Genomic DNA, 13065 nt, shown 5'->3' on the forward strand with positions numbered 1-13065 from the left:
ACAGTTGCGCCGAGCTTAAACGATCATATGGGAAGTAGTACGAGTAAGCTGATGCTCGGTACTGGAGATGACTTGGGTAGTGGCCCCACTAGAATAATCTTGCAGAGAGGACATAGTCCCCGAGTTGTTGATTTATTCGTGCATGAAGAGCTATAGAGCATAGAGTATCCCTATAGGCAATGCAAGTGTAGGGGAACACGCATGGAGTCTGGTAAAAAAGACAAGAAGCCTAAAATCAAATGCCAACAAGGGCGTACTCTCTGATTATTAGACTTCAACTGCTTCCGATCTTGGAGAGCAAAATTGTTGAATGAGTTGGACAACCCTTACGTGAGTTAAGCACACAAAGTTGAGCCATGACTCTAAATAAGGTGCTTTAGGGAAGCAACCCGAGCGAGGTAGTTTTTTATTTTATTTTAGATAGTTTAGATTAAATTATTAGATTAGATCGAGTCAGTATTGAGTCAAAGATTTCCGCACATTTTTTAGCTACATTGAAAAATCATTTTTGCCTTTTAAACCATTATTTTTGAAACTGGGTGAAAGCGAGGTTTTGTAAGGAAAACATTATGAGTGTGAAAAAGATGGAGCCAATAATAAAATAGAGAAAAAAAGAAAAGAGCATAAAGGAAAAAAAACAAATATTCCGGAAAACTAGAGGGATGAGGTAAATACAGAGAGAAAAGTCTTTGAGTGTGAAAAAGAGAGTTAAGTGAGGGAGTGTTTTTAGTGGTGAGTCGTTTGAGGAGATCGAGCAGAAAAATACAAGAGTTCTGTTGAAAGGAAGAGTTGAAAGAGAGTGGAAAGAGAGTGGAAGTGTTTTTGAGAGGAAACTGATTTTTAAGCTACCCAAAATTCCAGATTTACCCCCATCCTTATTCATCTCCTATTTCCTCCACAATTATTCCTAAATCCAAACCCACAAAATTACCTCCTTTCTTTCCACTTTTTACCACATTCATCCTCTACCTACACCCATATCAACCACAAAAATACACACCTGGTTACTATTACCCTTCCCCTTCAATAAAACAAAGCAAAACTCCCAAAATTTACCTTGACAAAAATCTCCGCCCGCCATTTTCCCTTTCCAGAGCTTTTCCTACCCAAAATTTATCCAAGCCTCCACTACCATTAGGTTCACACTTCCCATATCTACAATTGGACGGGTCATTTGCCAAGATTGAAGGTGATTTGAAGGTGTGGCAAGAATTTGAAGTATCAAGTTTTCAACCCGGATTAAAGGTTTTGAGTTGTTCTTCTTTAGATACCGGCAAATATGTCTCACATTCGGCAGTCGCTTGTCCGGAATTCGCTACTCCTCCCGGTGACCGCCCCATTTTCGGATCCAACGTTGCCGAGAAGGCCAATGAAATTTCGGCGTCCGTAGATTGCTCACCGCATCAGTCATCGGTTTTTTCTACAGAGATCCGGTAATTTCTTTCTCGCTCCTCTTTACATATTCTTACACTATGAGCACTCAGCACTTCTCGCCATCCTTTGAGTGCCAGGCCAAGTAGTGATTCACCACCAAAGAGGGCCAAGAAGGTGATCGGTCCGGAACAAATCCGGGTGAACATGGCCTCTCCCGATCTCATGAGCACAATGTTTTACGACGACAATTTCTCGAGGGAGTTACGCATCGATGTATTTTTGAGGGAGATGTTGAGAAAATGCGGGTTAGGCAAAATTTTATGGCAATTCTGCTCTGACTTTTAGGAGTTGGATGAGAGAGTTTCTTATGATGGATAAAGAGAGGAAGAAGATGTGTTTCCACTTGGGCGGTGTGAGTCATGTGTTGAGAGTTCGAGACTTAGATGATATATTTGGAGTGACAGTTACATCGCTTGCTTGCAACTAGACGGTCAATAATGGGACATTCAATTTTGGTTCTACTCCACGGGTGCGACATATAACACCGCATTGACTAACTACAATTATCAGTGGTCGCACCCATGGCTACGGCTCACCCACAAGGTGATCAGGATGGTGTTCTACAGGAAACCATAGGTGAACAAGATGTCGTTGGCCGATCTTTGAGTGATGTGGAAGATGATGCATAATAATTCATCCATTCTTGATTTGGCGTCCATATGTGTATGCAACTTTGAGAAGTTCCAGGGAGAGTTTGGTAGGGAGATTTGTCTTGGGGTATGATTATGTTGATTGGTGATGCTCTTGGACTTGAATGCCCTATTGAGGAGCCCGCCTCCCTCCACTAACGATTCGACATTGGTCGGATGCGAGATTTTCACATGTTATTTACTGAGCAAGAGTATGCATTGTTACATCTACAGTGCCCAGAATGAGAACAATATCGAGCTACCTATTCTCGAGACTCTTCCATATCCAAGTGTCTGTTATCAGGATTGGGACCTGCGTGGCGCTGCTGGTATCAATGTGCCTCCTGTGGCAGAGCACTTGATGCAAGGTAGTCTTATGAGCGAATCCAAAGCTTTGAACAACGCTTCACTGAGTACACCACGCTCCAAGACACCTTCTAGACTCAGCATGACGAGTAGATAGGGATTATGCTACAACAGATGCAGAACTGGGATGCTTTTTCTAGGTACCAGTACTCGGAATATCCACCACCACAACAACAATAGTTGTATTTTTCTCCCCTCGTTCTTTATATTTCTCTTATATTCATATTGAATACAAGTCTTACTTTAAGTGTGGGGGTGTATTATGCTTGATATTGATATATTTACCAATAAATCTGAAAATTAAAAAAGAGGCATAAATGGAAAAAGCCAAAATAAAATCTTGCGATGAGTGAAAACCTTTCAGGTCGCTCAGGCAATAACCATGTACTATGGATGGCATTAGGCCTGGCAATATGAGATTCTTGAGAGATGTAAGTTGTGTGAGATTATTTTGATGAGAGTGTTCAACGATAAATCGAAAGGGCACTTAAGAAAGAATTGGAGTGAAAAAGAATTTGAGTGTTTTAGGATGTACTTTGTTTTCCACAATCTTTTGGCATCGAAGACATAAGTGTTGAAGTATATGAGTGTTTCAGGTAGGTTTCAGTTGGAGTTATAAGTTGTAGATTAACTTCTATTTTTTCTACCTCTCAATCTGAGTAGTCATGATTATATATCTTTGGTGGATTATTCTTGAGCATGCATGTTATATCTATGAGGTTTTTGATTACTTATTTTTATGGAGATTTCTGGTGCACACTTGAGGATGATATGGAGTAGATTCTAGGATTAGATTTCTTTTCTTGGTGTTTGATGCATATTATTATGGTTATGTTATGCAATTTTTTTCTTTAGGAATTGGTGGTTGATTTTGTGTTTGTTATGATTGGACATTGTGTAACAGAGTAGGACTTTATATGGAGTTTGGTGTGGAGTTATTTAGAGATGGAGTTTAGGATTTTCATTTTTAATTATAGAGGAGATTTAGGGATGTTCTGTGAGCATATTGACTATGTTTACTTGGTTACCATGATAATATTTGATTTGTGGCTACATTTTTGGTGAGCTGAGAGCATTCTATATTGAGAGTTAGAGAGTTGACTTTATAGGTTGGGTTGGTACGGGGATTGAGCTTATCGATTGTTATTTCAACGTGAGCGACTTTGCACTTGGAGATTCTGCATGAGTAATATCGAGAGATGAGTGGTAGTCCGATTTCACTCAAGATGAGTAGAGTTAAAGTGTGAAGGAGTTTGATGTACACATATACAACGGATATAAGAGCATAGAGTTAGCGCATAGTCATTGTTGTTTTGACCTGTAGTATAGTGTATTTGGTGCGTACTGCTTTGTGACCATGTATGCTTATTCATGATACTTCTTGGAGGTATAAGGAGAAGATAAGAGGAGAGACATGCACATTCAAGATCAAGACAAAGCTGAAGGAGCTGGAGAAGTTTAGTTGATCTCTCGACGGTGACTGCCTATCTAACTTGGTTCGAAGCAAGTACCTAGTCTTTCCTCCTTCCAATAAGATCTATAGAGTCTAACGGTGACCAAGATAGAGAAGAAGTGGTTCAGCAAGGAGAGAGACTTAATTAAGAAGTTGAAAGTCATAAAGAAGCTTGTGGTACCAAGCAATGTTACAAACTGGTTAGCTTTATCATAGATGGGTCTCAACGAATCAGTTCACCAGCTATTTCACCATGGAGGTTTAGGCGGGTTCATGGATATCAGCCGTTCTCACCTCAGATATTTTTCCATCTAGTTTGTCGCTTATTTTGTACTAGAGTTTCAAGTCAATCCATAAGGGTACAAGGAAGTAACTTCTTGCACATTCGGTTATGAGAAAACCGAATATAAGGTGCCAATAGCTAAACTGAGAGAGAGTTTAGAGGTCATGAAGGATCCCGCACCAGTATGGTCTTCAATTAAAGTTTCTAATCCCCTTGATTTTTGGAGATTGGACACACACTCTGAGTTTCGGGCGATCAACAAGAACAATAACCGGATCACACATCCTCCACTTAGGTTGGCGTGAAAATTGTTCACCACGAATATTTTCGGCCACTTCAAAGTCAAGCGACTATCATAGAATGGCTTGATTACACCTGGTGCCTGACGCCACAGTTGAGTATTACTCCCTACTTGGTGTATTTGTTTTTCTATAGCTTATAGCGAGTGCAGGATCTAGATAAAGGTCGAGTGATTCATCAAGGCACAGTTTTGGGTTCCAATACTGAAAACTGTGAGATACCACTGAAAATGGAGGAGAAATAAGTTGAACCAGGATTTTACAATTTGGATCGACTGAAGAGAGTTGGTTGTCTCACAATATTGAACAACAAAGACATGTTTTGGCTCTCCTACACTTCTAAGTGTCATCGGGTCAAGCTCCCAAGAGCATTCTCATTAGGACCGAATGCTAGAGACTACTATATCCCATCTATAGCATAGAAATTTTGAGGCATAAATGTAAGATGATGCAGAGAGTAAAGAAGAAGAAGTACAACTTGAGGTCAACCTCATCCATGCACTGAGAGGAGTGCTGAAAATCAACCATTAACTGATGACCAGCCACATACAGGGACGTGATGTGTTGACGAGCTCATTCAAGCATTACTAACACGCTAGGACATACTTGAGGAGACTATGATACAGCTACACCGAGAGACAATCGAGCATGGATGACATTCATAGACAGCAGTTGGCACTATGGTCCACCCATTTCCCAGCTCACTGAGCCTTGCTGTTTTTTCTTTCTCTTTTTATATAGTCCTCTTTTGTTGTACTGAGGACCGAGCTTTATCTAATTATGGGGGAGAATTTAGGAGGTTTCTCATTTTCTGTTAGCTTTATGTTTAGGTGTCATCTTGATGTGTTAGAGCATGCTCTCTTGGAGTTTCACATTGGCAATAGTCACTTGCTTTAATCTTCCGTGTAATACAATGTTGCTCTCATCTAAAGCACTTATAATTTCATCATACGCTTGTTGAGGAGGACTCATAGGGGATTCAAATGGTTCTCCGTATCTACCCATTTAAAGTTGGGTGATTCCTCCATTGTTGATTATACTAGCCATTGTAGGGTGGTCTTTGTATCCCTTGCTGAAAACCAAGTGCATGTACTTCCTCTTTAAAAGATGGACATGCATAGGTTGGGTTCACATGCCTTACTTATTGGGGCGTGCCACGGAGTTTTAATCTCCTGCTTGAGTCGCAGATGGGACATTTCTCTTACTAGAACTTCTCTCATATATTGTCTCGAATCATCTCCTAGTGGGGCAAAAATAGCAATGGCCTTCTTGTTAGTTAATTTCATAATATTGCCCAATCATCCTTGTGGAGACCACCGTGTAGATATAAAATGAGATCATGCTCTTGGTAGCCATGGTATGGGCAGCTCTTAGTTGTAGTCGTAGAGAGACTACTCGGCTTCTTGCTCTATGTTGCGGATCTATTTTTTAAGGAGTTGGATTTGATCATCGGGAGATATTTAGATAGGAAAAGTTTTTTCATGCTACCCAGTTGGTGACACTTCTTGGTGCCAAAGTATGGTATCAATTCTTTGCATAATACTTTAAGGAAAAGGAGAAAGATCACATTATCTTTTTTTCCTCATCCACATTTGAAGATCTTAAATTCATGCACACTTTCGCAAACTTGTCTAAGTGATGGATGGGATCCTCAATAGTTTCTCCAGAAAAATTTAGGTAGCAAGTGTACTACCCCAGTTTTGGCTCGAGTCTCTGGCCTTCGGGAAGAGCAAGAAGAGCTAATGCTCTAGTAGGGAGCCCCAAGTTAGTAGTTGCCAGCGTCTCCATTCTCACTCTTCCATCCATTTCAACTTCTGTCTGGAACCAGTACCGAATGAATTCTCCCGTTCCCTCCAAATCTCGTGCTCGGTGTCACCATAAACAATGAAACTCTTTCTCGATCTATGCAATCGGAGCAACATGAGAAGAATTAGCTTAACGGCCGCGAACCATATAAATTGTTCACACCGAGAAATGCTTAATAGAAACCAAAACAAAAACTGTTGATAATTATTGCCTCACCGGGAACAGTGCCAATTTGATGAAAATGAATTTTATTCGGTCGTCTTATAGGTGAATAAAAGCATGTTAATGCAAAGTTTGCGAGATAGGTAATCTCACCAATTATTTATCCTAACTAAACTAAAACCTAACAAATAGGAATATAGTGAAAGTAAGGGCTGAATCAATAGGAGGCTTATCAATTTTTGCAGTGATTTCTAGCAAACAATTTAATTGGTAAAAAGTGGGTTTTAATCATTCTAATCTAGAAAAGTTGTAAAAATGTGTAATCAATTTAAGGGAAAAGTCTTAGTAAAGTTGCTTTTCAGTATTCAGTAAAAATATTGATCATTAAACCTTCATGCAAATTGTTCCTATTCTTATACGAAATTAACTAGCACCTCAAACAGAGTGTACTAATCATGTCCTAATTATTTAACCATGACGAACGCCTATGATTCAAACTAAAGGAGGCACTATTGTGGAGAGCATCAGGATACAAAAATAGAAAATCGGCTACCCTATAATGCAATTCTTTGTATATAAATTCTAGTTCAAACAGATACTAAAATCGTATTCTTGCTTCAAAGGATTAGAACGTAACTAAAAAACCATTTATCCTAGTGTTATAAAATATTCAATTCAATCCTAGGTGATGAATCTAGAATCAACCTAATACTTAATCAACAATTCAATACAAGAGAAAAACATACAATTTCTGCATAAGAAAAATCTAGAAAAACTCACAACAAAACCCAACTGAATACCTCAACTAACTTTACTAAGAAAATAGCGTTTAGTTACTCATGCCATAGATTAACGCATAAAATCTTGATAGGAATGCAATGAACTCCAGCACAAAGTCTACAAACTGCTTTGGACGATGAAAAACGATGAATGATAGATGATACGTGATAAAACCTAGAGATAAGGATAAGAGGCCATTTAAATAGCCATTTAACCAAAACCCTATATTCTATCTTCCTAATTATAATATTTAAATAATATAATGAATCTGAAACTAACAACTTTCAACAAACCAAAGTCTAAGAAAAGATAGAAAATAGGAAAATCCTGTCTGGGAAATATAGCGATTGGTGGGCATCACAGGGTCTTCGGCGCCGTTGTCGGTTATGCGCGGGAAATTCTTGAACTCTACCAGCGGACACTGATAGAAATGTATATGACACCTCTATTACCTAAGAATTAGATGGTGTAAGTTATGAGCTACATTAGTGCATATTTGGATACATTGATGATTCTAAATGGAATGTGCAATATAAAGTTATTTAGAGTGATTAGAAAACTTTCAAGAATTTGAAGACTTAGAAAAGCTAAAGAGAAGATCAAGACAAAAGCCTAATATGAAGAGTAGAAGGCTGAGTCAAGGATGCGAGTTGAAGAACATTGTACTGTATTTAAATGATTATTTCTCTCTTATCCGTGGTCCAAATGAAGTGATTCTAAGTGTATGAGTTTAATATTGAAGTCTAATATCTTCCCTCAAAATATGAGTGCAATAAGAGTCTGAAGTCAAAAGTTATGGTGTTTTTTCTACAACGTCGCAGATACTGAATTGCCTCGATGACGCCGACTGATTTTGGTTGTTAGTTCGGCCGAGAATTCCTTTGCAAGATGGACGGTTGTTTCTTTTTGGGTCGGTGTTTCCTTTGCAAGTTTGGGCTGAGAAGAGTCTAATAATTTGCCTTAGTTTTTTCATTTGGGTTACTATTGAAGGAAGATAATCAGTGTTTCTTCTCTTCTGCTCTCTTCTTTTTCTCTTGGCCTTTTTTCTCCTTTTTGGAGAATTGGGATATTTATCCATTGCTTTGCAAGAGGATGACTATAGGCTAAGCGTTCATCGCTTAGCCAGATTACGAAGTTTCTAGTTTGATTATGTTGTGAGATTTTCTATCCCTTACCTATTGCATTATTGATGTGTTCATTTCATCTTGACCTAAATTGTTGATTGAATTATTAGTTGGATTCTAGATTGATCACCTAGGATTGAATTAGTTATTCATAAGGATAGGGTAGATTATTGTCAGTCGTCGTAATCTACTTATTTGAAGCAAGCATTTTGCCTGATTTCGGGTTGAGATTAGGACTGTGGATGTAGAGAATTGAACTATAGCATAGCAACGCTTGCTATTTCTGTATCCTGGTGCTCTTCGCATTAATGTCAACTTTGGTTTGAATCATTGGTGGTCTCCTTAGTTAACTGATTAGGAAAGGACTGGTAAATCTCGGTCGAAAATGCTAGTTAATTTCGTATTGGAGTACGAACTTGATTTCAATATTTGGTATTGGAAGAATTTCTATGATCAACTTGTCTGCTAGAAATGGATTAATCTGGTTAAGTGCTTAAGTCTATTGAGTCTTGCATAGCTTTGTTCTTTCTCTTTTACCTTCTTTTCCCTTTATTCTTTTGTTTGTTGATTGATTATATCCTGAATCCCTTTGTTGTCTTGTGTCACTTGAGTGATGGTGACAAGACTTGAATTTTGTTAATTAGTTACCGTGAGATTGACATTGATTATAATTATCAAGTACTTATACCTCTTGTGAATCTTGCTCGTACTTTCGCTAGACTACCCTTGGGTTGTTTAGTTGATTCTGTATAAGAGTTTATAGAACTTTATTTTGCATAGCCGTGTCTATTTGCCGATTAGACGATCGGGAAAACACGTGCTATCAGGCATCAAAAGTGCAGAGGCGAGCACGGCCGGTAGATCAGTCCTAAAACTCCTTCAGCTCCTTCTTGATCTTCAATGCGCGCATCTTCTCCTCCAATCTTCTCTTCTCTTAAAAACCTCCAATAAGAATCATAATAGGGTATATATGGTCATAAAGTTATACGCACCAAATACACAACAATACAACTCAATACAGCACTAAATATATGCTAAAACTATGCTACTATACCCGTCATAGACGTGTACATCAACTGAATACTAAACAGAGAAGAGGGAGTACTATGATGAGAATGATGATGAGGAATATAATGTAATGATCTAATGATCTCTTGATTATTAATACAGTTTTTTAACTTTGGGAGATATTATATTTATAGAAACAATACAATATCAAAAGCAATGAAGTTAGAGCAAGATAGAAACAAATTTTTATAGGGAAAAAAACGGTCAAGTAAAAAACTCTATCTTTAAACTTTTCAACTTGAAAAATTGGGAACGATTACCTTCTATATTGATATCAGGGATGAAACAATCAATCCATTAAACATATAAACTTATTCACACAGAGTTCCTAAGTCTTCTACTCATTAGAATGTGAAACTCCCATCAAATACAAGAAACCACTTGACAAGGACCAAACAATCAGTTCTCTTGCCTCCCTCTCTAAGGAATAATAAATTGTTACGATGTGTTTAAATACCCTTGAAATGTATCAAGGCATATGCATTTATAGAGCTGGATTAGAAAAAAAATTCTCCCAAATACCCTTGAAAAATACACCGCAATATTTAAGAAATGGTTCATGGTGTGCCACCTAACCATCTATATTTTACCCTTCTTTTATTTTAAGTTCAACACGTTCGTTCTGTTCCACTGAAGTGTATACTCTCTTTTCTTTAGTTGTGTGCTTCCCCTTTAGTTCGAAGCTATTCTCTTTTGTTCATATTATTCCCTATAATCTTACCGTATGATTTTTCACCATCAGAATTAAGGAACATAGAAAATGAATGTTCCGACAATTTTTAATGATGGTTAACCACTAACCCATGAAAACCAAACCCTTCTACAAATCAGTCCAAATTTTACGCTTATGAATAACGAGAAGATCAGTTTGTCATATTGTAAACCCATGTGAAACACAACGACTAATTTACATACCATCTAGAAGATCTTATTCAAATGATTAACTTTCTGTTCAACGAGGAAGAGACTAATTGTTCCCTTGACTGAGGAAGATATTCATAGTATAAGAGCAATACAATATCAAAATCAATAAAATTAGAGCAAGATGGAAATAGTTTCTTAGAAAAGAAAACGGCATATAAACCAATAGGCTAAGTAACAACATCTATCTCCGAATTTTCAACCTAAAGGATTTAAGAACGACTACTCTATTTATTCATATCTGGAACGAGACAGTCAAGCCAATAGGGTTCCTAAGTCACCTATCCTTCGACATCTGAAACTCCCACCTAATACAAGCAGCCTCTCCACTAGAAAAGATTACTCTGTTTATCCTTGTATCCCTCTCTCACTAATAAGAATATGTTACTTACGTTTTGAGCAACCTTGAAATGAATCAAGGCTTCGTTATTTATAGAGCGAGACTAAGATCAATCTATCTCTAAAATACCCTAGAAATATTACTATCTAAATAACAATTCCAAACGCGTCGTAGGAATGGTTGTGGAATTTCATTTCTTCCACAACCACCGCAAGAAAAGCTTTGACCAAATTGACTAATTCTGTCAGAGGAGCATCGTCGGACATGCTCTACCGACCACGTGTTCTTAGAACTTTGACTGTGTTTGTTAAGATTTGGCATAGTGGATAGGAGGAAAGTCATGGGAACACCCTCCATCGACCTTGTGTACTTGGAACTTTGACCAAGTCTGTTGCACTTTGATTCAAGCAGTTGGAGGAGCGTTTCTCACTTGACCACTTACAGTTCAATGAACGGATTCCAATGCACAACGCACCAACTGTCACTTTACTGTCATTCCATCCACTAAAGGGTATTACGCTCTTATTTTAGCTCTGTCATCCTCTTATTTTAGCTCTGTCATCCCCCTTAATTGAGCACTCTTCTCTTTTTCTACATTATTCCCAAGATAAGAGCCATATGATAGATCATCTAAGCCATGAATGAGAGCAAACGTGAAATAGAACTGAAGAAATCAATTATACATGTTTGATCAGTCTGATACAAAAAAGGAATTGCGTTGTAACACATCTAAATCTTGAAACAAAACATCTGAAAGAGTAATCTTATTTCCAACTTCATGCAGAAGTCTCAATTTCTTTAGGTTTCTCGGAGTCTTCTGCCTGCATCTTCTTTAGCGAAGGAGGCGGCCTGAACACAATGCTTTTCTTCCACTTGCGATCAAGCTTTCTTGACAGCCTCTTGTTGATTCCTTCTTCCAGTTCCCTTTCCCTCTTTACGGTCAGCATTCGCGCGATCTGTATATACATTTTAGAGTATTGCCTTGACCAAGTCAGAACTTCATTACTCAAACATTTACTTAGTTGAAAATGCAACCCAAGGATACACAAGCACACATATTAAACAACCTAACTAAACGAATTGTATTCAAGAATCTCTTAGATCACAAATCATAACATAATGTATTACCCATTATTCCTGTTGGGAAGAATGTGAGAGTAACAGAAGGAAACTACACAAAAGTTTCTAAAGAACAGTCCTATAATTGCAGTTCCAGTTTCAGCAATTTCAGAATGTCATTCATCATATGATGTATATATATTTAACAGTTCAATTGTATACCAAACAGTCACCTATACTGAATACGTCAGAAACCAACCTTGCTTCCTGATGCCACGCCATATAATGGAACAATTTCTAAACAGTCAAAGGGAAGCAGAAATCAGAAACTGAGTAATTATTTCAGAGTTAGCTTACCCTTTTGCGCATGCGACTAAACTCGCTATTTTTGAAGTCAGCGCGAGCCGATTTCTGGAGGCGGAGAACGAAGAGCTCGCCTTTAAGGTCGATAATCTCCTCATGGAGCTCGTCGGTGGTTTTAGCCCTAATCTCCTTCAATTCCTCTTCTCTCTTTGCCATCATGACAACTGTCGACGCCTGAGCTCGGCGGGAAATGTGGCCGCCAGCTACGTGGGCACTGCCCGGGAAGCCAATGCGGATGCCATGGAAGGATGATTTGGTGAGGGAAGAGACAGTGAGCTTGGGGAGAGAAGGATTGAAATTGGAGGTGGAGAGGGAAAGGGCGGGCAACATCCTTGCAGCACAAGCACAGCACTGAAATTGGGGTTTGTGAGTTTGCTCTCTGGTTCTTCGAGTTGGTTTTGCAGTCTCTACAAGGATAAGGCAAAACTCCCTATGACCCTATCCTTTCCCTTACGAACTGGTATTAGAGAGAAAAGGGAAATTGGTTATGTAGTATAATGAAATTCTTTTGGCCAAGTTCTTTCATAATTGCAAGGATGAACCCTAATAAAAGTAAGGATACAATACAAGGCCAAAATCGTAGGCATTTTGATTTTTAAGAAAAAGTAAAATATCTTTACAGGTTGTCTTTTCTTTTAAGGGTCCGAATCTGGTGATAATAAATCACTAAATAATAAAAAAGAATGAATCTGGGTCGTTGGTTTGTGTTTGATCTAACGGCTGGGGACGCGCACATGTTCACGCTGGCAATCCCGGCTACAGTCCACGCTCTATGTGTTCAAAATATGTTCATCAGTTGTGATCTATATGTTCACTATTATTGAGATGAATGTTCATCAAACTATTTTGGGTTAATGTTCATCAGTGTTGAGCTATATGTTCATCAATTTAATACTAAATGTTCACCAATGTATTGAAAGACGTTCACCAACCAAATCAGGAGGAAGAAAAGACCCGCCTACAATCCACGCTCTATGT

The 13065-nt window shown here is 38.3% G+C and overlaps 1 protein-coding gene across 1 annotated transcript; it reads right to left on the reverse strand.

The window, feature by feature from the left end:
* Nucleotides 1–11441: 11441 nt before the first annotated feature.
* On the reverse strand, nucleotides 11442–12823 carry LOC141249887 (uncharacterized). The gene is made up of 4 exons (XM_073669815.1): nucleotides 12806–12823; nucleotides 12542–12544; nucleotides 12082–12363; nucleotides 11442–11621 (listed from the first exon to the last, which is right to left on the reverse strand). Exons 1-4 carry the CDS (start codon nucleotides 12821–12823, stop codon nucleotides 11442–11444), a joined length of 483 nt encoding a protein of 160 aa, XP_073525916.1.
* Between the last annotated feature and the right edge of the window lie 242 nt (nucleotides 12824–13065).

Source organism: Phyllobates terribilis, unplaced genomic scaffold (assembly GCF_046119375.1).
Source record: "Phyllobates terribilis strain yellow unplaced genomic scaffold, ASM4611937v1 Scaffold_5177__1_contigs__length_53783, whole genome shotgun sequence".
Classification (NCBI taxonomy): Eukaryota; Metazoa; Chordata; class Amphibia; order Anura; family Dendrobatidae; genus Phyllobates; species Phyllobates terribilis.